The sequence below is a fragment of the Stegastes partitus genome, unplaced genomic scaffold (assembly GCF_000690725.1).
Source record: "Stegastes partitus isolate 25-593 unplaced genomic scaffold, Stegastes_partitus-1.0.2 Scaffold44, whole genome shotgun sequence".
NCBI lineage: Eukaryota > Metazoa > Chordata > Actinopteri > Pomacentridae > Stegastes > Stegastes partitus.
In genome coordinates this window covers 532,011-557,267 of record NW_007577775.1, presented here as the reverse complement: position 1 = coordinate 557,267, position 25,257 = coordinate 532,011, and the positions used below count along the sequence as shown (strand labels likewise).

At 39.2% G+C, this 25,257-nt stretch overlaps 1 protein-coding gene across 1 annotated transcript in view; it reads right to left on the bottom strand.

Moving 5' to 3' along the window:
* Positions 1-21,584, bottom strand: part of mvb12bb (multivesicular body subunit 12Bb) — a 30,755-nt gene extending 9,171 nt beyond the window's left edge. Inside the window, exons 1-6 of the mRNA XM_008305973.1 lie at positions 21,492-21,584; positions 16,082-16,177; positions 14,159-14,249; positions 12,996-13,125; positions 12,709-12,819; positions 6,231-6,289 (exon numbers count right to left, since the gene is read on the bottom strand). Of these exons, the coding sequence (XP_008304195.1) occupies positions 6,231-6,289; positions 12,709-12,819; positions 12,996-13,125; positions 14,159-14,249; positions 16,082-16,177; positions 21,492-21,584 (580 nt within the window). The remainder of the gene's footprint in view (positions 1-6,230; positions 6,290-12,708; positions 12,820-12,995; positions 13,126-14,158; positions 14,250-16,081; positions 16,178-21,491) is intronic.
* Positions 21,585-25,257: the final 3,673 nt, after the last annotated feature.

The window sequence follows — 25,257 nt, the reverse complement described above, 5'->3', positions numbered from 1 at the left end:
CAGAATGACCCACTTACTTTTCCATCTGTGACAAACAGTCCTTGAAATCTGGTTGTGGGTATGGAGCCAGGAGACAGTCCCAGCCGGGCGCTGGTCCATCAGTCTTCCAGAAAGTGGGCAGAGCCAGCAACACTTACGGTGAGTTGGCTACAAACACCGCTGCATAACACAGGACGGTATGAGGGGGTGTGTACATGTGTTAAATTCTTCAAAAGGCCTACATGCAAGTTCAGTCTGATTGAACCTATATAGAGAACAGGATACTTAATGTGAAGTCCAAAAACTGTTAGGTCATTTAGTATTAAAACCCGTTTGAGTTGTTCTTCAAAGCAGTCAGTAATGGAGAAATACTGGGAGAACCCTTTTTGCTGACTGGCTATTGAGCGCTCTCATGAAATTAAATGGACAATCAGACTTTAATCAGCGGCACAGTGTCTTTTAAGACACTGCCATGGCACTGGCATTGATCCCCAGCTGTGGTTGCTGGTAAATGTGCAGCAGAATGTGTGTATAAATGGGGTACGCCTCTCTGGACAAGTGTAAAAGCTGGCAGAGGGCTGACAGTAAATTGCATGTGCCGGATGGGACACAGCAGAAGGCACAATTACACAAATCCCCTCTTAATTAGCGGTTCTGTGGGCAAACTAACCCGTAATGATGCGAGGGATGTGGCGAGCCCCAGAAATCCTAACAAGAAACACTCACCAGCACTGGAGACTGGGTCATATGGCCCCAGTTCCCCTGAAGTAGTGACTGACGCGTGATCTGTTTTGATCAGTGCAGCTGCAGGAGATGATTCCCATGTAGCCCTGCTCCCCACAACCCCTAGCCCTTGCTGAGCTACTTGCCCTCTGGACTGTGGGTAAAGCAGCAGGCCCTATGTGGTTGTGGGTGGCATTATTAAGTTCTCCATGCTCACAGTACCAGGCAATGTAAAGTGGCATCTCACACGGTGAGTAATGAACTGTGCCAGAGCGGAAGCAGGAGGGATGACAGCCAAAGAGGCCTCCTTGGCAGCCACTAACCTGGGCATCCACCAATTTATCATCCCCTAGAACCAATCCACCAATGCTGCACTGCCATTTGTCATTAATTATGCTAATAAGGACACCATTACTCTCCTGATGAAACAGGAGACTGTTATTAGTATAATGCATTTACAGTTTGATACATATGCATTTGCTTATTAGTTTTGCTGTGTGTGGATTAGTGGAATTGTAAAAAGAGATATTCTCCATATGAAACTGTTCTACGATGCACTTTAAACATTCAAGTGCTGCTGCCGAGGAGCATGCAACTTTTCTGTACACACTAATTGACAATTATGAAATGACAAAGCAACTGTTTCATAATCGCACCATTCCCTACACCCCAGCATAAAAATGTGGGTTATGTGTAAAGACACTGATGTGTTTGAACTTTTTTACAGCAGACTTCATGGTTCTAAGCAAACCAGTCTGAGCAGAACTATTTAATATAGCTTCTGGGAGCCCCAGATGCCCTTTTCCAAAACGACTTCATTCCCAGAATCTCATTGTGCTTTCTAAATCACACCACAGTATGTATTAGAAGATCATTAATTACAAACTTAACAAGTCAGCAGACCCATTAAAAGATCTTTAAGGCATATTTGACCATAAATCTCCTTAAACTATATTTAATGACTGGATTTTTGTGAAATATTTTTTATCAAGTTCTAATTAGATGTGTGATAACAAACCCTGCTGTACATGGGGCAAATGAGGGAGCCGTGACAGGCCCATCCATTGAGGCTGTCCACGTCTGGACACTGAAACTAATGGAGCACTGCTTCTATCTCAGGGATGGATAGAAAGCAATGAGGGATGAGACTCCAGAGTCCAGTCTGGCCTGCAAATGCAAAGCCATTTAAAGTCTCTTATTTGACTGTAATAAAGGTCCAAAAATGCCTGAGGGCCTCCAGGCTCCAGTCAAAAATTCCATTAGGATTTATACAGGATTGATCCTCAAATACTAAATGGCACCATCACACAGGGATCGATCATGTTTTGCTACCAAACCTGGATAGTCCAATAGGATTTTTTGACATGGAAATTGAATACCAGTCAAAACAGATTTCCTTGAATGGTGTCATACCTGTTAGAATCCAAATATGTTTTATGACACTGAGATATAAACTCCTCGCAAAAATAAAAAGCTGTACTTTAATACACTTGACTTTGGTATTATTGTTATTGAAAATACACAATAGCAACGTCCAGAATCACACAAAAACCACAAGAAATACTATGCAGGCTTATTTTAAAATATATACATAACAAACTGCATTCTATAAAAGGAAAATAAATCGTTTGAGCTGCCAAGTTTACGATCTAGAGAAAGTAGAGAGAATTACATTCAGACAGTGAAAATAATTCTTCAAACTCTTTCTCTTGTCTTGCTTACTTTTGGTATTTGTTGCACCTTTAGCACCGACGATGCCCATATCAGGTCGGTGTGATTGTTGGCCAGTGTTTTACTTCAGTTCAGCAGATTTTGCTCCAAAATGTAGAACTACTCTGATATGTCAATATGGAAAATGCACAAATGTCTCAGACTTAACACAAAATTAAAGCAAATTTAAACACTGAGTAATTTAAAAGCCACAGATTTATTATTACAGAATTCAGCACTCCTTTATATCATTAGCTCCTGGGAGTAGTTTGAGAATGTATGTGTGTGTGTGTGTGTGTGTGTGTGTGTGTGTGTGCATTAGGTGTAAATACTATTCTCCCTCTGAACCACGCTCTCTCTCTCCCTCGCTCTCTGTTTCGCCTTTTGCTGACCAGGGGAATTAAGAAGCAAAACGTGGGTTTTAAGAGCGTTCCTTTCATGTCTTGATGTAAGCTTTGGCATTACTTCAGACATCAAGATCGGTTTCATAGAAATCCCATTCCATCTAAAGTAAAAGCGCGGCAGTAAATCTGCCCATACCTCCCCCATAACACTTCCATAAATGATTCATTCAGCTCAGTTTAGCTGATGCAAAACAGAATGTTAGTGAGTTGTGGATGGAGCTCGAGCTGCAAGTGGAGGACAAACCCCGCTGCTTAGTAATTTCATCAATCTCTGAGAGAGAAAGAAGGGGAGAAAGAAGAGAACGGCGTACACTAATAATAACTTTTGTGTCACTATCCAGAGGTTGTGTTTTTTAATCCCTCAGCCTAAAGAATTGTGTTATTCTAAAATATAACCCCAGCGGTGCAGAAGCAGTTGAGATCCATCATGGTTTGAGATAAGAGCCGGCTGATCTCCTCCCTCTGCACAGCCTCGCCCAGAACTACACAGGGAGATAAGATGGAACTTTTGTTTGAAACCTGATGAGAACCCTCTTAATGAAAGTGCTGCGCCAAAAATAATCTTTTTTCTCCATGTTAGTCAATCAAGAAATGGTGTAGTTGGGGGAAAAAGAGGAGAAAGAAAGTAATTTTGCATAATCAGTGAGCACCATCTGGAACAATTAACCAAATTCCACAGAACTCAGAGGATCAGTCATATTGGCTTATTAAAGATCCAGAATTATACAAGTAATAAATCCTTGGAAAAACGAAGCGTACCCCTGCCTGTCACGACTATTTTAACTTCAAATACAGTGGAATACTTGATAAGGCTGAAAAGAGGAGATTAATATATGCAAATTATGTCGAGCATTTAAAAGCCCCCCAACAACTGTCTCGGTTTTTTTTTTTTTTTCTGTCTCTTATTACAGGGCTTTATGTTTTATTCATACACCAACTCACCTGTCATTTCATAAGCTATAATATTATGAGGGTATTATTAAACAGCATAAAGTGGAGCTTTAATTGGAAAGCTCCATTGCATTTTCCAATTATTTGCAGCAAATTAAAAGCAGATGCACATAGTTTAATAAGAATTCTAATATTGTTTCATGAAAATCAAAAATCACTGTCATCCTGCCAAGATATTTTGCAAACCCAAGTTAATTTTGAGTCTCCTATTTTTTTCCCTCCTCCTCCTCCTCTGAAGGATGAACTGTCTCGTGTCTGTTAATTGAAGTTCCTCTAATGGATAGGGAAATAATTGCTCTCCATATTATGTTAGATCAGGGCCAATGTCAGGATTTATTTTTGATTAATTCTATAGATATGTAAATGTATTACTTTTTATTACATTTACCTTTTTTTATCAGGTGGATGTCTGCTGAATACTATATGTTGTTCTGCAGGTAATGAGGAGAGACAGCGACGCAACAGACGTCACGGTTTTATTTTAGATTTCTTTCCAACAATTTACATTTATTTTTTATCTAACATATGCTTTTTAGACAGACTTCTTGAATGCACGCATAATTACCTTTAAAATATCCAGATTTTCTGTCAACGTATGAATAATAGACCTAATTGGCAAAGGGACTTGGCATGGATCAAAGCAACGCTGGTGAAGAAAAGCAAAAGGTTGGAGCTGCTATGAAAACTTGATAACTTTTCAAATGAGCTTGAACTGTCAAGCGAAAGAGAGCTGCAAAATAAATGTGAATTAGTTTTTAATATTCTGGAAATAAATGTCAAAGCCTCTGCACATCACATCTGTACATGATGTGACTGCAGATGACAGATTTGCCAGACATGTTACCTCTCCTCCCCTCAACTCGCCTTTTTTTTTTTTTTGTGTTGGGGTTTTTGTTTTGTTGGGAAGTGACGGAGGGTTTAATCAAGAAAGCAGGCAATTCATCAATCCTAAAGAAGGCGCCTGTACAACCCTGACAGAGCGCACATGGTTTTAGACCAACTCGAACCTGGCCAGCTGTCAGCCCACACACACACACCCGTGCACACTCCGGCACCCATGCACCGACGCACACACACACCAGCGCTATCACCATGCTAACAATTAACACAAATAGGCTGTCGGCTACGACCTCACACTTGGTCTGCAGGCTATCACGTTGTTAATGAAGGGAAGTTGCGTTCTCTCACATGCACAGTGTGATGCTGTAAGGCTGACGAGTACACAGTCTCAAGTAATAAAGCAAGAACCATCTCAGGCTAACTCCATTATCCGCTTTTCTTTAAAACCTCCCCGACTCATGAAGGGGGGAGAAAGAGGGAGTCTGTGCATCTGCAAAGGACAGTTTTCTGGAGATAAATGATGACTGCTGGCAGCGCTCTGTACAGTATGTGCATGTTCTTCACTGTCACTCAAACGCCGTCCCAGTGGAGGAATCCCACACCAAATGCCACAAACCGTTCAGCTGTGTGTTAATGTCTGCTCCTTCAGGGCCTTACTTGTCCTGACTAACTTATAAAATGACTGTCACACCAAGACAAAGATGTATTAATCAGTGTGCAATTTTGTAAATTACACAGTGCTTTTTCCCTCTTTCGTTTCTTCTTTTTCTTTTTTTTAAACCGTACACATAAATTCAGACATTACATTTCAAATAGATTTAAGGATTCAAAAAAGTTTAATTTCAAGCACTGTACATTTAATTTCAGAGATTATTTAACACCAGACTTGTATTAAATAAGCTGAGAGTAACATAGGCAGGGTGTGCCTCTGCTGGAGCAGCAGGAGGAATCCTCACCACATGGTGTCTCTCTCCAGCTGGATAAAAACCTGCCTGCCTCGTTCACCTCGTGTGCCTCACACACTCTTTAAGGCTAGAGCGTCTCAGCCGGCTCTGACTCTGTGGCGCTGAGGCTGTCATAGCTAAGCTCTGTTTCCTAACGAATTAGTCTTTTTTTTTTTTCTTTTTTTTTTCCTTCCTCTTCCCTGTTTTAGTTATGGGGCATTGTACTGTTGTTGAGTTTCTCCTTGAAAAAGAGAATGGAATTCGTCCAGTGCATGCAAGGTACACATGTAAGTATGGCATGTGATGGATCATCTCTGACAGCTGTTAAATGTTCTCTTGAGTGTAATGCCGAGCTCCTCTGGGAAGTCACGTTCACTGAGATAAGCAAAGCTCTGTACAGTATCCATCAGTGAGAACATCTCGGCGTAGAGCATTTGTAGATCAAGTACCAGAGGAGCTCTTTACATTTACGCATAGGTGGAAACCGGGCAACGTAGAAAGAATTTGTACAAGTAATGAACTTTTTCCTCCTAAATGCAGCTTTTTCTAAAAGATATAACTGCAGTTTAACAACCTAATGCAGTCTGGGAATACTATCAAATTAATTTAATTGTCTATAGTCATCTACACATTATCATAAATAGTACTGACTTGCATACGTTAGTGTGAAACCTTTTACCTGAAATTGTGTAGATCCCACTGCTCTGTTTCTCACAGTCTGGCCTGCTCATGGTTCTCCTGCCAACATAAAAAAGCAACAATATTCAGTCAGTTGATCAATACGATTACATTAACAGCCGTGTTATAAAAAATACAAAATGCATAGAAACTTTGTATTCAGAAGAACACTTGTGCTCTTAGAGACATGCCTAAGAAACTAAAATAAAATTTGAATTAGATTTTTTTTTTTTAAGTATTAAAAGCATCGACTCCATCTCCCTTAACACAAAGGCTCCCTGAACTGCTAAAAGCAAAAGCAGAGCACTGAAATAACAGGCCGAAGAGGAGAAATATGGTAGAAGTTGAGCTGTGCCTTAGCTGCACAGGGGCTCGAGCAGACCTTTACCAGGGGTTTGGAGCAGGATCTTGTTAATTCTGGGGGAACTGAGAGATTCCATTATTCAAGGAAAGTCTGTTTTTTTTTTACTGTTTCATGGCCTTGTATTACAGAAAACAGCACAGAATGCACTTTGTGGGCAGTTGAAGTTAACAAACCATATAAGATTGAAATCCTCATCAATCAAGCTATCATGAATTACACCCTGTGACTCACCCCTACGGATCGATAAATCCACAGCAAGCAGGAGAAAAAAAATTCACAGCTTCAAGAGCGCTGCATAACATGACATGCTTTGAAGGTAAAATGAGCTCCGAGATGGCATTATAAAACAAATGATCTTATAATGATAATGCAAAGTAGTTGACGATATTGTTAAAAAGGGGGGACTGCTTTGATTAGAGGACAAGCAGATATAGGAGTTTGTTCTTAAATACCAAGTACAAGACAAGCAGCATACAGAGGAAGCAGCATCTCAGTGCTGAATTGGAACAAAGACAGGACACATTTTCTGGGTGTGAGCAGGTGTGAAGTTGCAAATAATGAAGTGTGTTTTGTGTATCATGTTTTGTATTTTGTGTATTTATGGATAAACATAATCAATCTTCCCTTGCAGCGGGTGTAAAATCAAAAAAATCTCAAATTTAAGACTAAGGGCTGATCTGCATATTCTGAAGGTGCTGCGCGTGAGTTGTGACTTTCAAAGCCTTATCTCTTCGGATGAGATAAATAAATGCAATAATTTCCATCAAGAGCAATAAAACAAGACTTGTGACAGGCTGTGGTATTTATGAGCTGAAGCCTGCAACTCAGATTTATTTGCAATGAAAGGGTCGACTTTTCTCCTCCTCATTTACATCAGCATTTGGCCATGTTAAATCCAGGCCAATGGTGAATTTTTAAAAGGTTGGCATCAATCTTGTGGGAACGATTGCCATATTCAACGCGGACTTCTTTTACCTTGCAAAGGTTGATTCCACTGCTGAGGAGGAAAGGTACACATCTTTCAAAGCGCAGAGACATCCCACGGACTGATAAAGTGAATGAAAACGGTTTAAATGTCTTTAAAGGCGTCTTTGTTTGTGTTGCTACATTAGCAACCAGAAGAAACAAAGAAAACAGAATTAAATCTGGCTATTTATGGATCTGAAAATGTGAAAGCGGGACTTGACATACCCAAAACTCGGCGTGGAACTAGAAAATATGTTCATGAAATATTTTTCTACAGGCAACATCCAGGGCTGCTTTTCCCATCTGTTTGAAAAACGCAAAACTGTCTCAATCCAAATTGGTGATTTCTAAATACAATTTTAGGTGCATTGGAGAGGGTAACATATGGCAAATCAATTAGACAACTAATTCTTAAAACAAAAACATGGCAAGTGCATTTGCTAATCAACAGCAGCGTTGGGGCTCATATTATGTCGGCCACTGGAGTTTTGACAACAATTAATCCTCATTTCAGGCAAGGAGAGCCATATTGACACATATTCCTAATTTGAATATTCAATTATAGTGTAGTTCCTCATCAAATTATAGTAAAACTGGGAACACGGCCTGAAAGATTTACGCAATTACAACGTGGATCAAGAGTATTATGTTCCCCTGAAATCTGCCCGAGTTAAAATCATATTAGTGTAGCAAAGCAAACCACAACACAGAGGATTACTTGACATCTTGAATTACAATTCAGCTGATTTTTTTTGTGTGGAGTTCTTTTTTTGTTGTTCCACATGGAATAAGGAAAAGAGTTGTCTACTAAAAAAAAAAAAAAAAAGGAGGAGAAGAGAAAGTGGGAGAGACAGTGGGGACAGACAAGCGGTACTCAGTGGAGAGGTAAGATGAGAATGAGAGTAATATCACTGACTGAAGAGCCAGAGCTGCGATACAGAGAGCTGGAAGCTCTTGTTTTGACACACATCCAGCCTTTCCCGTGACAACATCTCCACACCTTCCTCTATGCGCCAACAGTGCTGCTTTGTGGGAGCTGCTTTCTCACCCATCATTATCCTCCTTTAAGCTCAGTGTCAGGTGTTGAAAAGAGGATCTCTCTGAATTTGGTGGCAAATCACTGAATAGTCTGCGCCCATCAGATCTTGGCTGATCATTCGATCATTCCTGACAGCGCTCTGCATCTGTTTGCTTGATCTCCGCTACTTTTTGCAACTTTTCTGAACATAACAAAGTAATGAGTGAGATTGAGCTGGGAAGGATTTGTTCTTCAACACTTCAGACAGGAGATCTGTCATGCGACGCACTGACAGTCACGGTGTCCCTTTCTCTCAAGAGTCGTGTGCAGTGGGAAGTCTTGGTTAACCAGCATGCAACGAAAGCTGAAACAATACTCCTGCAGAGCTGCAGCAATGTGTGGAGTGTCACAGGTAGAAAACTGTGCAATCCAAAGCGTATTGATATGCATGTCAATTCTGACACTGATGACTCTCTAGGCTTTGTGTGTTAAAAGGAAAAGTCAGGCATGCAATGAAAAAGACACTTGGCCTTGACATTTTTATCACTGTACAGTTTGATTTAAAAAGTGTCCGTGTGTACAATAGCCTATTATTCTAAGAGAAATGTCAAAAACCTTGATTCTGAGTGAGGGGAAAGAAATTGCAATATTAGGACAAGGCTAATTTATGCTAGCAGTCACTGTAGAGGTCAGATATCAGCCTCAGCAATGACAGTTTTATCAGGAGAACAAATGGCAGCGTTGGTCAGGAGAACGAAGGAGGGAGATACTTTACTGGACACATTAAAAGGCTGACCGGATGGTGCAGGTTTTTACATTATAAAGTCGGGGAGTGGCTGATACGGTCTGTCTTGACAGAGAACAAGCCAACGCGGTTGACATCAAGCTGTGGCTATGAATCAAAACAGAACACCGTCGTTTTTTGAAATGCTTTCGACAAACTTGATAAAAAGACGTTAAACACACAAGGTTTAAATGCGTTTGCACAGCAGACGGCCCAACAGGCCTCTACCCGAAGAGTTTTAGTGGCTCAATATGGTGTAACAGCCTGAGCCAGTAAGAAATAACAATTTCAGTTTTAGTGTTTATCCTTGATCTTACTTGAACTAATAAAGTTACCTTCATGGGGAAAATAATTCTTTAATTAACTCCTAACAATTCTTTGAACAGGTTTTCTGCAGGATTTATCAAGTTAAAACAAAAGACTTTTTAAAAACCTCCTTTTATTTTAAATACAGAAAGTTATTTAAAATCTGGTTTATGATAATACAACCAAATGCACCAAGTAAGACAGAAAATCAAGTCTTGTAACATCTTTTTACTACTTCAGAATTGTAAATAACAACAATTCCTTCATAACATAATGAACTTAATTATTGCCACCAGGATCTGGAAAAGTGGCAAATAACTGACAAATGGATAAAACTGTTAAAATGGTACTTTTTTTCAAGAGCTGCCCAACAATAAGTCCAATGAAATAAACATAATTGCCAACTATTGATATCCAATTAGTCATTTCAGCCACTTTTGTTTGCTTTGGAAATGTGTTCTTTGTCATTTATGATAGTAAATGAAATATTGGGAGTTTGGTCCTGTTTTACAAAATAAGCAATTTGAAAGCATCATGTACCATTTTGCACTACTTTTTGACATTTCATAAACTAAATGAATGACTGATTAATAAAGGAAATAATCAGGCAATCCTTCTGTTCACATTCATCTAATTACTAAGTATTTAACTTCTAGATTCTACATAATTAAGCTTTCCTGGTATTGACATAAACCAACATAAATGACAACTGCAACATGAACTGATGGACGGTGGAGATACATAAGTATGAAACAATATTTGTTTTATTACTAACCTGAACTTCTCACAAATACATGGTACTTAGCAGAGTTGAATGGTAACACTGGAGTCTTTTCTTAGGATTTCCGTTTCTCTGTATTTACTGAATAATTACCTACGTTAAGTACCCAATAATGTACCATATTTTACTCTACATCTCCAGGTAAATACTGCATAAGGAAGGATTGCCAATAATCGGACATTGCAGACAAAATTCTTTGAAGTTCCAGTTTTTGCAACTCCTCATTTGACTATAATAAATCAATGAGCTAGCCAGTAATTGTGCCTAGCAATCGTGTGAGTGCTTAGTACACTGTGCAACTCCCTCAAACAAATCCCTTTAAGTTTATAGTTTATATCTCCTGACAGTCAAGAAAAAGTATTTAAGACTTTTGCAAATAGAATTTCCATTTTCTTCCAGCCCTTCTCTTATGGAAGAAACAGAATTTAAAACTTCTAAAGATTTGTAGATGTCATGTGTTTAGCTGACGACAAAAAAATAAATACAAAAACAGTTAACATCTAACACCTTAGCCTTGATGCAATAACTATGCGCATCTCGTAATGATGCAACACGCTGCGGTTAGTGTGTACTGCAGCCCTGTGCTGCTGAAAAATCTGATTTGCGGTTTACGTTTGTACACAACTCTAACAAGCTCTCACAGCCTGGGGCAACTTAACATTTGAGAGGGATCACTGCAGCTTTCAAAATTATAAGGGTCATTAAAAATTTACACATTATTGACTGTATTTAAAACATCTTTTCCACTGACTGTAAAGAGCACTTAAATTTAAGAGGTGCTATTCTCCAAAGGCCATAAAGTTGTTATAGATAGCCCGAAGGAGGCATGGAGGAGAGAATTTTCTCCTGCTGAATATGAATAAAGTATAGTGGTGTGATACTACACAGACTGTTACACTGTGGTACTGTACTTACCCAAGGAATCAGTGAGGGTTGAGGAGCTGTTTATAAATCACTGTGTCAAACTATCTAATCTGTGACTTTAAAGAAATTACAGAACTATTTATAGCGATATGTATGGCTGTCTGAAGTGCATGTAACTACACAGAAATAAATAGTCAAAGAACTGCCACTGTATAAATTGCCCACAGTCCCGTCCTTATGTGTCAGTGCATTACGGATGGAAATACTCTCAAAAGAAGACTCTGACTGTGGAATGAATTTTAATGTTAATACAAAAACAGCAGCCTGTGATCTCAGCAGGCATCAGGAGGGGGGTGTGAGTCGCTTCGAGGTGCAATTTATTCCAACCTCTGAGCCTCACCAACTTGAAAGTGGGCTTCAAAAGAACTGAGGATTACCGGCAAGAGTTGTGAAGGCGCACATGGGCCTGAGCTCTCGCCATAACTTCAACACATCAAAGATTATTGACCATCGACTTCCAAAATATGGACGATTCACAAAACTCAACGCAGTTTGAACTTGGGTTTTGAATCCCCAGCTGTCCATTTTATTGTTTTCATCGCACTGCGTGGCCATGTGAACAGAAGCTCTGTTATGAATATGCCTGCTGGCATCCACCGCTCTGGCCTGTTGTGGCTTTTAAGTGGCTTTTACTCAGCCCAGCACAGGATGGCAGAACATAGCACTTCAAGCTGGCAAAGACATCAGAGCCCAGTGCCAAGCTTCCCTCTCCATAGCGGCACCACACCGAAGGAGTCTCAATTGTTTATTTACAATTTGCTGTGGAAATCCCCAGCTCTTCATTGTGATAAATAATTGAGCTGTTTGATCTGGACACAGTACAAAGGTTTGCTCCATTCACTCTGAGGCCTGAGGCGGAGGAAGCCGGAGCAGCATGAGCAGAGGAGGGGACACACACATTCCAGTATGGCGGAGATCTTGGGAGCTCTCCTCCCTTCCTCTGCAGCTGTCGCTCCCTCTCCGGGCTACATCTCCTCCTCTTTGTCTGCACAGTACAACACTCCTGTCACCACAGTCAGAGGAGCGACCTGCCTCTGCCTCCTGGGACACACCACAAATAGCAGGAGTTTAGCCCTCATTGAACTCATGTTCTTGTTCAGGGGATCCTGTCTAGTTAGCCTGTCTCTCCAGTTCACCCTCGCTACTTTGTTGTCCAGCCACAACCTTTACGGCAGATTGCCCGGGAGTGATCAATTGCTTGTGTCTTCATTGTCGTACATATGGTGCAGAAGCGTAACAAAAGCTTGCGAGTACATTGAGCGTGAAATAAAAAGGAAAGCAAAAGAGGAAAGTTGAACTGCAAGTTGTGCTGCTGAATATTGTAGCGTAACGTTACCTTGCTGTGTTGGGCAGGGCGTCACTTTGCACTGAGCTGGAAGTTTTCTCGGACGACTGATGCTGAGAAACATTTCCCATCCGATACCATATTCCCATATTGTTCATCTCACTGTGTAAAGGTAAAAGGACACATACAGGTGTTTCACAATTTTTTAAACAGCAGGATAATAAGTCTTCCTGCAAATGACAAAATGATTCATATTGTAAAAAATCTCAAAAATCTGGTGACTGATACAAGTTACAAAACACCCTGATTTCATTGATTCTCAGTGTCAAACAGCTCACCCCATACAGGTGTAGTTAACAAGATGGTACTTGGACTTCGCTACGATCTGGATGTCATATATGGCTGTCTCGGCAGCCTCACGGGGGCTCATTTTCACACAGAGCCTCCTCTTCCTCATGGCAGCTTCCTCTGATGAGTCAAGTACATATGAGCGTGTCAGAAAGGAATTGGTGGTTGCATATTCCGCTCTGTCTCCGAGATCCGGGCTAAAAAAACCTATAGGCATTTTGAACCTCTCGGAGAAATATGTATTCACTAATCCCACTTACACTTGGCTATTTAGTCATTACCAGTCCCAGAATAAGAGATGAGCTAATATCAGTTGCTGGGTGAATTGCTGTGCTCAAAGGGAAATGACTGGACACTGGAAAGCCACAAAATTCACATGCATTATTATCATTTTTATCATTTTAGTAGGTAAAATGACAGAAGGAAGTGAATCCTCCATCAGCTTTAGTGCACAGCAGGGATTTAAACTCGATATTCTAGATAGAAAGTCATACATAATGTCACATGTATACATTAAACATGGATTCACATAAAGTAATAAAACATTAAATTACAACATAGCCAAACAAAACATAATCTCTTTTCTTCATTCTGGCAAAAAAAAAAAAAAAAAAGCATTGCAATGCTTTCCTATATTGCATCTGTGCCTTGCTCATTTATTTCCCCAGCAACACTAGAAAGTGCAGTGTAAATGCAATGATAATAAAAATAATAAACAAGCTGTCCTCACTCCCCACACCAAAATATTATTACATTTCCAAGGCATGGATAGTGAGGGGGAAATACGTAGCACTCAAAAAGCACTAAAGCATTGGGGAATGCATTTCATTAATATTAGATAACCCCCATCCACTCGTCCTCTCCCCAAATAAATACATAAATAAATAAGCCCCTCATAAAGAAAAGCACAGCTCCAGCTGAGATAAACAATGACTCATGATTCTCTTCTCTTGTACCTCCAGGGCAAAATGTTTATTTTATTCCCACAGTCTGCCATAAATTAAGCTAACCTGCACCCATAAAACATTCACTATCTCAAGCAAAGCTGCCCCTGAGGACCTCCGCATAAGCTGGTCGGAGAGTGGGGAAAAAAAAAAAAAAAACAGGAAGAGGAGGGGAGCGAGTCTGTGGTCGGTATTGACTGTTTACTTACTTGTGTCTATTGTTTCTTGCACAGGTATGAAGGACTCTGGCAACGGGTCCTTAATGTCAGTCAGTTTCATGTCCACAACGACGTCAGGCCCCTGAAAGATAGAGCAAAGGCTGGAAATTTAAAATCAAGTATGCAAATTCAACTTTTAAAAGGACAGAGAGCAAGAATATGAAAAGGTTAGTCATTTTTGGAGGGCTCAGGGAAGAAAATGTAGAGATAATAGAGTCAGTGATTTACTAAAAGCTCAGGAAGTCTCTAAAGAGAATGGTTGACAAAGTAGCTCAAGTAATTACTCTCTAATAGCTTTTTTTTGGAGTGAGAGAATGCAACTGTGAACTTGTAATCATTCTCAACCTTTTGGCGAGAAGCTGGGGGATGATGGGAGACAGAGCAGGCAGTCTGATCAACAGAATGGGACTAGTTAAAAATAATCAGGGACTGTGTAGTTGACATTTTCAAGCATGACTCTTCCCTGCCTCCCATTACATTTTCATTTTTTGCCATAATAAATTGCAATAATACACAGCGGCAGTAGAGAGTGGGGCGAGCCAGGCGTGACTTGATGCGTCCGAAAAGCCTGGATTCCACTGCTACTGTTGCCCGACAGTCATTACCATTAGAGGCATTTTTTATTCATAGTTTTTATACTGACGTAAGGAGGAATATGGATGAATGTTATTACTATGCATGAAACCTTTTTTAGTGTTTTCCCCCTTTTTCTGGAGAGATTTTTTCCATCACGACCTGACAAAAGGGGCTATCTACCTTCAACCTAGAGTATGATAAATCACAAACTATTTACTTCCCCCCACATAATTCAGGGGCTAATTTTACAGAATCTGTTTTTGTCATAGACAATTACAGTGGGAGCTCCATTGACTGGCAGACAAAATAGCCTTTGTTGATGGCTCCGTCATGTTTTATTTGTGTCAAAGTCTTTAAAACAATGTGGACACACATTTTAAGATAATATACAGGAACTAGGGAAAGGCTATTTGTATGCTATATACTAAACTGAGAGCCAGATTGAGCTCAGACATGAGGCGGCCGCTGCCAAGTTGCCTGCCTTTTAGAGGACATACTGAAAAAAAATGACTTGATTAAGTCCTAAAATTGAACTGATGCAAAGTAATAACAAAAATGCAGGTTTTGTTTACAATACTGTCTGCATTATCCACCTGCAACCCAGGGAAACTTAATTAATAGACAGCCAAGTAAGCTGTATGAGCTGAGGTTAGACAGGTTGATAATCCTGGCAATGTAAGCAGGTGTATTTATGGCCATAGAGCAGCTGACAGCCAAGCAAAAACACCTCAGCTGTAGGCTGCAGGCAGGACAGGAGTCTAAAAATGACCCAACAGCATTATGAGAAATATAATGCAAAGATCATTTCAGCCACAGAGGAGTAACGGCTGCTCAAATTGGGAGCTCTATTCATAGCACACCCATACTGACAGCGCTTTATGTAGAGTAATTCTTGACATAAAAAAGGAGTATTTTCATATTCAAAAGTTATATGTGCATCAGCTTTCAAGAATCACTGGTTGTAACCATTTTCTCTACAGGGACGCTGTTGATTGAATAAATTGGAATTGTTAAAATACAGCTCATTGTTATTTCATGAATAAACATAAATAATATCCTCAGGAGGGCTTACAACATGAAAAATATTTCTCCGAGGTATTATTCATCTGGAATATGCATGCAAATCCATTATATGTAAAACTTCAAAACTGCTCTGCCAATGCTGGCCTTTTTAAGTGGGACTTCCACTGATCAAAGTGCAAAGTGCATTAAGATATTCCGGGGGCAGGGAAGCGAGTTAATAACCACTGGCAAACTAAAAAAAAAAAAAAAGGTGCTGCAGATAAGGTGTTCATGCACAATGCATAGGGAAAGGGAGAAGTTTACATTCATGCTTACAGTTTTTCTGGTGAAACAGAGGTAGCGGGTGACCTTGGATTTGAATAAGCCGTCCTTCCACAGGTCGGCGTCAGAGCCATCTGTTGTTTGTGCAACCTACGTGAAAAAAAAGAGAGAAAAAAACAAGGAGAAGAAAAAAAAAACATGCAGGAGGTGGGATAAAGTTAATGTATGTATGCCATGAGCGTGCTGCTTTTGCCTCTTCCTTTGCATACTAGCCTTAATTAACGCTTGCCTACACTAGTGCTCCATCTCATTAGTGCTCTGCGTGGGTAAAGGAGTCTTAGCCTCCAAAAAGGTGGCTAAAAATATCATCCCTTGGGACTGGGCTGATTAAAGATGCCCTGACAAGGATCTGCTCTAATAAGGAAACCAAACTTCAATGTGTGTCTATGGGAAAGCAGGGATTATATTTAGGGTAAATGCAGAATGCATTTTATTTGTTTTTATTTTTTTAATAACCTTATGTTATATTGCTTGCACAAGACACAGGTAAACTGAGTACACAAACACACCATGGATAGCTTTACTTGTATTATTTAAGGAGACAAGTTTTCTAAGAATAAATTACAGTGAATTTCAAGCAAAGTCTAAATCCAAAGACTTGAGCAGCTCGCCCTTGTACTATAGGCTCATTCATGGTTGTAAATGAGCAGTAGAGTCAGTAAAAAAAATAGATTGCATCATATTGACGGCATGTGGGCACCACAAGTCAAGCTCAAGGTCCTACACTACATTGCTATGTAAATGTAGGTACGCAGGGCAGAATGATAAAGCAAAATAGAACCTGCAGACTGCATCACAGAGACTCTTCCATCGTTCGAGCAAACATGCTTGGCTGAAACGTCATGTTCCATTGGCTATCATGTGAGAATCACCTAAATAACTGCCAGACTTATTTTCTAAAGGGATCCTTTACAAAGAAGAGTCAATCTAATGAGGTTCATTCAAATGAAGAAGTCATAGATCTCTGCACCCACCCACACACATTACCCCCTTGACAATAATGATGAATGACCCCAGTGACTGGGTGGGGGAAACATGGCATGGGGAGATTCATGCAAAACCACGACTGACTAGATGGGATGCGCGCGGAGACTAGAGTGGGGAACAGAGACAGATAGTAGGATGAGAGAGAGAGAAAGGGGAGAAGATGAGCAGAGAGAGGGATTGCGGGGCGTCTCCAACAGCAGTTCCATGAAAGGTCCCAGAAGGAGCCTATACATCACCAGCCTCCCTCTTCCTTACAAGACAACCCGTCTTGGCCACTTTTTCCAGGTCAGTAGCCAGCGCATCCTGTCAGCGTAAACAAAGGGCTCGCTTTGTGAAACCCAAAGTCAAGTTGAGGAGTAACGAGGGCACGGTCCTCCTAGGAGGCACCTCAGGCATCATCCTGCCACAGCCGCCGGCAGCAAGGATGCGACGCAGCTTGAATGTGAAACGCCAACTGCTGAGCCACGGCAGAAAAAGCATGTGTAAAGTTGCGCTGGCTCTCCTCTTATACTTTCAGCTGTGCCACTGCATGGCTCCATCATTACACGGGCTTCAGAGAGAAGAATGTCACATGTCTGATAAGAGATATCACAGCTCAGATATTGAAATATGGTTGAATTATTTGATTCAAAATGCGATGACCGATTTAACTGCCACTTTCCAAAACCTTAGACTTCCAGTGATCTAAAAGCCCACCTATGAAACATGTCTTCAGGGGGTGCTGAATATTCCTGTGAAGCATCTCTGGAGACAGACACCACCAGCATTATTGTGAATACAAAGATATAAAAGCATACAATCTAAATTCTCCAGAGTGAAACCAGGTGAAAAAGAAATACAGAAATGCGGGGAATCAAACAGTCCCTTGAAAGAAGAACAGAAAAGCTGAAAAGATGAAATGTGTCAGATCTTATCTTTTAACTGAAAATAAACTGACTTCTGACTATATATATTGAAGAACTAAAGCTGCAGTTACTTTGAAAGGAAAAAAAGTGAAATAATTGCTTAAGATTACGGGAAATATAGTTGCCTTCTTGTTGAGATCCAGATGAGGAGATTTATACAACTCATAGCTGTGCATTAAGCGTGGTGCAATTAGTTTAGCTGAAAGCAGCGAGAAACAGCTAGCTGGCAAATCCCTTTTGCAATCCTCGCACAGAGCATGTGAGAGTCTGCTCATGGTATTTGATGTTGGGTGGCTGCTGGTGCTTCAGCAAAGCTCCTGATCCCAGTGGAGCAGTGTTTGATCTGGGCCTGTGCTCTCTTGTGTTGGAACAACCTGCTCAAGTTCAGAGATGTGAGCGCACCGTATCAGAGAGCAAAAGAGTTAATCAGCCCTTTGATCTGCTATATAAAATGTACGGTAAGTATGGTGAGAAGTCAGTATTAAGGAGGAATTTGAAAAGATTTCGAGTATGAAAGGGAAGAAAAATCAATACAGCTTAATATCCTGAGACTTCCCCTCCTCAGCGGTGCATTAGTACACTGATACAGAGTGTTGATATTTTTGTTTGCATTTCAAGTCTGCAGATGAAAGACCACATAGTGATGTTCAAAAGATGTTCTTGAAGATGGGACAAATACATTTGAAATCGTGCTTCAGAGTCTGAAAGGCCTTGAATTTTTATTCTGGAGACTGACTTGCACTTGACTTTTTATGCTTGATATGTTATTACCTTGAAAGAAGTTTCTTTTATATTTTACTTTATAAAGAAAACAAACACAGACTGAATTATATTCGTATAAATATAAGCTGGTTAAAGGCTTTAAACTACCTTTAGTGAAACCCTGTTTTTCTACAAACATGCATCCTCACCTACCATGACAGGGATAAACATGTAAGCCTGACAAGAAGCATTGCCACCTGTACGTCATACATATTCTCTCATAGCCAAACCATTCTCTCGTGCTGACACAATGCTGCGCAAAAATGGTCTGGCTGCGCCACCTTCTCGATTTGCTATGGACTTGTTTGTATTTATTCTAAGTCCATCCGAGACAGGCTCCAGCTACCCCCAAACCCTCTATAGAATAAAGTGGTGGATAGATAATGGATGGATAAGATCACAGATGTCTTTTATGGTGCTAAGTCCAGGATGCAGTCATGATGTCTGCTCAAAATAGTGATGGGGGAATTGTTTTGCAAGCACAGGGGCGAGCACTGTCATTAAAATGTTAATTCAGTGAGAAAAAAAAAAACTAGCAGGGCTGCCTCTTTAACCAATTCAAACCTTCAGCAAAACTTTTCAGTGTAGACCGTTACCCCAGAGGTAGCTGTTGTTGTTTCATGCAGTACACCAAAATATCAATAATCTATCTATCTATCTATCTATCTATCTATCTATCTATCTATCTATGTGATGTCATTGTTGTTGTAAAATAATAATAAATAATAATATAATAAATAATATGTATGCAAAATTAAAGCTAAATAAAATAGTATTTAATTAAGAAAGGAATACTGCATTTTCATAAGACGGTCATACATACATGTTTTAATAGTGTAAATATTTTAAATCATGGTCCACAAAAAATATAATAGAAAGACTGCAGTAACAGTTTATTGTTTCATCTTTACTACTGTGACCGTGCTTTCATTGTCTTCTTCTAAATTAATCTGTAAGTCTGAACTGTTTCCAAATTTGAAACTGCTGGTGCACTGCCCTCGAGAACTTACACAGTATTTGCACATCAACTGAAATGTATTGGTGCACTGGAGCAGCAGAGGAGGAAGTCTGATGGGGCTTCTCTCTGTTTGTCACTACCGTGTGGTGTGTACGCAGTTTCCCTGCCAGTGGCTCCTTCGGATGCCAACCCACAATCATCTGCCAGAGATTAGAACAAGCTGGGTGTGTAGGGTGGAGCAGGAAGAGATAAAAACCGGGGGATGAGGGAGGGTTTGTGGGTGTAGGGTGAAAACAAAAGAGGTCTGAATAGGAAGAGAGAGCAAGAGGAAGAGAGATCTGCCCTTGAGCTTGTTTTGTGCTTTATTAAACTTAGAGACTCTCCTCTCTTCTTTTCCCTCCAACTCATTTACAACTACGAAAAGTTCTCATTAACCAGCCTACCCTGCACTACTTCACATCCTGACATATTAGTCTTAATGGTGATGTTGTTGTTAGACTTGAATATAAGAAAACATGGCGACAAAGGTAAATGATATGGGCTTCAACCAAACATCATTAAATCCTTGCCTCTGGTGTATCTACAATACTGGTGGCAACCAATAAAGTGAGTCCTCCTAATCATCAAAGTAAACTTTATGAATAAGTCATCTAACAGTTCGAACAAAAAACACCTTGGATGGCTGCCAGCATCCTGGCTTACCATTATGCTACACAAACAGTCGAAACAATTACATGTACAGCCAACAGCAGAGAGGAAAAACAAAACCTTTATTAGATGTCAGATTAGACCTCCCATTAGTGATTGACAATTTGTATTCTGGCCCTAACATAATGCTGCCAAAAACATTTTCAGTCTCATAAGAGTACACAAATTCCACATTTTTTATGAACTGTGTTTTCTAAAAAGATAAATATAATGTGTAGAGTGAATCTCTAAATAGTCTATTAAATTAAACAGTGTATTACAAAACACATGTGCAGTCTCTTACAGTTCAAAACAAATGCAACTATCGATGTCCCAACCAAGCTTTACTGGGCCTAGTCCCAATACAATTAACACAATGCTTATATTTGTTTGAAATGTTTAATGGTAATGTTTGTATGTATGTAATATTTGTGTTGTACAGTATATATATATATATATATTATACACAGATCACTCACAACATTTAAGTATATATATATATATATATTATACACAGATCACTCACAACATTTAAGCAAGTTTACCTGAAACAATGGAACTCAGGAAACTGACCAGGGAGGACGTCTGGTACTCCTCAGTGTATCAGAGCGATGCTTATTTTACCTCATAAACAATCTTTGGCAGCATACAGACTATTGAGAGCAAGCAAACTAAGCAATGCATAAGTTTTATTTTGGCCTCCTCTCAAGTTACTCATGGAATTACTAACCCATTTGTCACTATAAGCAGTAAAAGTGACAATCAGCGCTGGCTATAAAAAGAAGTTGCCTTCTGAAGCTTTGTATGCTAATCTTTTAAGTGAGAAACAGAGAGGACAAATGATGGACTTGAAAAGTCAAGCAGTTTGATATATTTTGTCAACTTGGACGTCAAAATAGTCTTTATCAGCCAGACCAAACAATTTTTCTGTCCGTAGAGTTGAGCCTGACTGTTATTGCGTCTTGCAGCATATCAGTAGAGGTGGACAACACACAACATAGGAAAAAATAAATAAATAAATAAAAAAGAGTACCAGATTATGATTGACTTTATTTTAGCCAATATTGATCTATGACAGACTGATCCTCAGGACAGCTCTACTTACAACATAGTAGTTCTCAGGGACCTTGCTGACTGAAGAGACTACTCCGACTGCAGAGATGGGATTTTCAGGCAGCTGGCTGCTCACTTCAGACATGTCGGAGATCTGTTAGAAAAGCAGAAGAGCTTCGTCATACTTTTGGCAGGTTGCTAAAAAAAAAAAACTGAAAACAATTTTTCCTTCAAAAACTCAGCTTAATATGTATACATAGACTGAGTTCAAGTTTTACTTATACAGTAAATAATGAAGAAAAAAAAAGCAAAAAATGATCCTTTGAGATTTACTGTTAAATAAGAGGAGAGATCATCTTCCATCTAAAAATGCTGAATAAATGCACAAAATGTGAAACAAAATGACGATTGCACCCTTCACAGTCATTACATGGAGAGTGGACTGGGGTTTTTCTTGGCTAGAATGGCCACATTATTGACTTCTTGATGAGGCTTATTAGGATCCAGAAGAAAAAGTGGCCGCCTAATCCAGGATCAAATGACAAGTGAGACCAGTGACAAAACAGCATTTGGAGACCACCCAATGACTTCACCAAATCACAAATTAGGGGGAGTGATCACATATTTTCAAGGAAGTCCCAATCAATTGCTATCTATTCCTGTCTAAGGGAATTTTTGCCTAATGGGTATGCAAGCCTTTTACAGGGTAAGTGGCTTTGCAAAGGTTCCCTTATGCAATTTTATTAGATTAAGTTTAAAGCATTCTTGTACTAACTGACAAAGTTGCTGCATTCAATCTTGATATTTACAAAATCTATTGCAATTAAGCTGATCAAATTAGGGGATTTACTCCAGAAACAGCTGTCTCTTTAACAAATGTTAGATAGCTGTACTTATTCAAATGAAACAGGATAGCAAATTAGCTAATAGAATGAAGGATTTCTTTGTAACATTAATTTGTTCAAAATGAGCTTTGTTTTCCAGCACAGCATCAAGGCTTAGAGACTCGCCCAGGCAGACCAAAGAAAAATCCATCCAAACGTATTTCCATCTCACAAGGAAAACATCACTATGTATTGCTACACAGTATTCAAACTTAAACAGCAAGTCTGTGATATTGAATAGCAGGTTTATGGGGACTGTTTTGAACGTGACACTCAATCTCCATAACCATAATGCAGAGCAGCCATATTATCATAAAATGTAGGTGACAGCCTAATACTGCGACATTTGTTGTTTTGTACATGATTTAAATGTTACAAAATGTGTATCTGAGAGGATTTACCATATTGCTGACTTAGTCTAATTTCTCCTTGGGAACCGAGGCCATCAACTCAATGCTGATAATCTGCAATAATGCTTAATGCAGTATAGATTCATATAATTCATGAATATTTATATAATAATGAACTGTTAGACAGCTTAATTAGAGCCAAATAGTAAACATTGTCATCAGAAACATGACAAATAATGGCACTAATCTGGACAGCCTCCTTGAGAACAATCTCTATTTTCTTATGATATATATACATTTTGACATCAATACAATTTATACACAAGAAGTCTGTCTAAGTGAACAAATTTAGAGGGTAATTAAATCATGACAAACTAAAACTAATAAAAGTAAATGGAAAATCTTGAAGCGCTAAAGGAATAAGCCCTAATGGCGTGTCTTTTTGAGCAAAACAAACTTGGTACTTATGCATAAGAGGAACTTTGTTTTCACTTTTTTTTTAAATGTTGCTTTTACTTTCACTGTTACATCAATGCTAGATAAAACATAGAGATTATTTTGATTGTTTAAATCAATGATTTTAGCCATTCAATTTGGATTAACAGGTCTACAAAACATAAACCACAATTTGAGACACTATAGCTTTCCTGTAAGTTAACATATCTTTAAATTCCTGACATAAAAATGATGTAAAATCACGAATCACTAGGGAGGTTTAGCCTACATTAAGATTTCAAGTTAGGTAGCTACAGCAAGCTAATGTAGCATACTGTTGTTAGCTTAACATCAGGTTAGCTTATTAGCCTTTTAGCCAGATAATGATACATTTTACTGCTAGTTAGCTATTAGCTTACTATATTAGATGGTCGTGTACATTAGCAATGTAACATTAAAAGGCTAAAGTTTTGAAACCAATTCTATACTTTTAAACAGGAAAAGGTGTTTGTAATTGGAAGAAATGACAAAGGCTTAATTTGTACTGCCAAAATATATGATGAACATACCTTTAAAGCCGTTACTTTTGATTTCCTCAGACCAGTAAAATTATTTCAAAGCCCACTACCATCCAACAAAGGACCTGAAACGATAACTGACGACATCTTGTGGTCACGACGGGGACCCTATTTATAATTAGACTATTTATTTGTAGTGTTTCTTAAAAGAGTAAAGCAACTTTCATTTAAATTACATCCTAAACAACCACTTTCCGGTTAGCCACTTACTCGTTTTCCAGGTTTTGTGTGTGTTTCAGGTTAGCTAGGCTTCGGCGTTTGTTGTTTGTCCTGTGTTTCAACGGTGACACAACAACTTTTGGTGTTGTCAGTGGGGGCTAAGCCTCACTACAGGTGACGTGACTTCACATACGGCGGTATTCTGTCAGTGAGGACTGATTAGCAGCGATGCTAATGGTGGTAGCTCGACTGAAGCTAACCTACAACCTGCTGCTTGGTGAGACGCTGAGGAACCTGCCGACTCTCAGCTTAACGGGGAACTAACTGGACTGGAGGCCAACTGGAGGCTCTGTAGACACAGAATATGAAACTAAAAAACACAGTTATTCCGTGTAGTTTATTTTATTTTATTTTTTACCTGCTGTTATTAACGTCTCGCGCTGCTCACCTTTACTGCTTTCCAACGGTGGACGGTAAATAGTTCCGGGTGTCCCGGTAAGAAATGATTAACCAAAGTCCGACACACAACAAAGAGCCTCCCAGGGGTAAAGTCTCACTTTTGGTTATTTGATTTGGTTATTTATCCACAACTTTCAATTGAACCAAATTTTAATGAAAAAAAAAAAAATCTGTTTCTCAATGAAACAAACACAGATTTTCCTGTAACGTTCTTTGTACGTGATTGTGTGATTGTGTTGTTTTTGTGTTTTTCTGCGGTTTATTGTCCCAAACTGCTGTGCAGAGCAACTTTTGGGTACTGATTTAAATGCATCTTAATATATTGGCCCATCCTGCAGTAAAACTACTCACTGCAGCTGCTCTTTTGAAGAAAAAAAAAATCAATCAATGAATCAATCAAACAATCTTTATTTATGTGGCACTCTTTAAACAAATCAAATGCAGTTCAAGTTGCTTAACAAGCAGCTGACAAAACACTGGATGTTTGATTAAATTGAGAGACAATTGCACACAAAAATGGTTAAATATGACAACATAAGAATGGGTAGTTAAAGATAAATGAAAGCTAAAACAAGTGATGAAAGCATGATTGTGAAATATTACAGTTTAAAATCAATTGATTAGACTAAAACTGAAGAACATTAACTAAATGAAATAGAATTAAAAAATAATATGGATCATAACAATAGAATAAGTATAAATACTAAAACCATAAAATTATAAAACACTGCATAAAAGCCAGACTGAATAGATGAGTTTTTAGTTTTATCAGTATTTTCAGATTATTCACATCATGTGGAAGGCTGCTGGGAGCATCAACGAATGTTTCTGTTCTGCTTTGGAAAAAAAGCCTTTTTTTAATAACTTACAGTGGGTTGCAAAAGTATTCACACTAAGTTACTAAGTCACAGTCAGTACTTGGTTGCAGCTCCTTTGGCAGCAATAACAGCTTC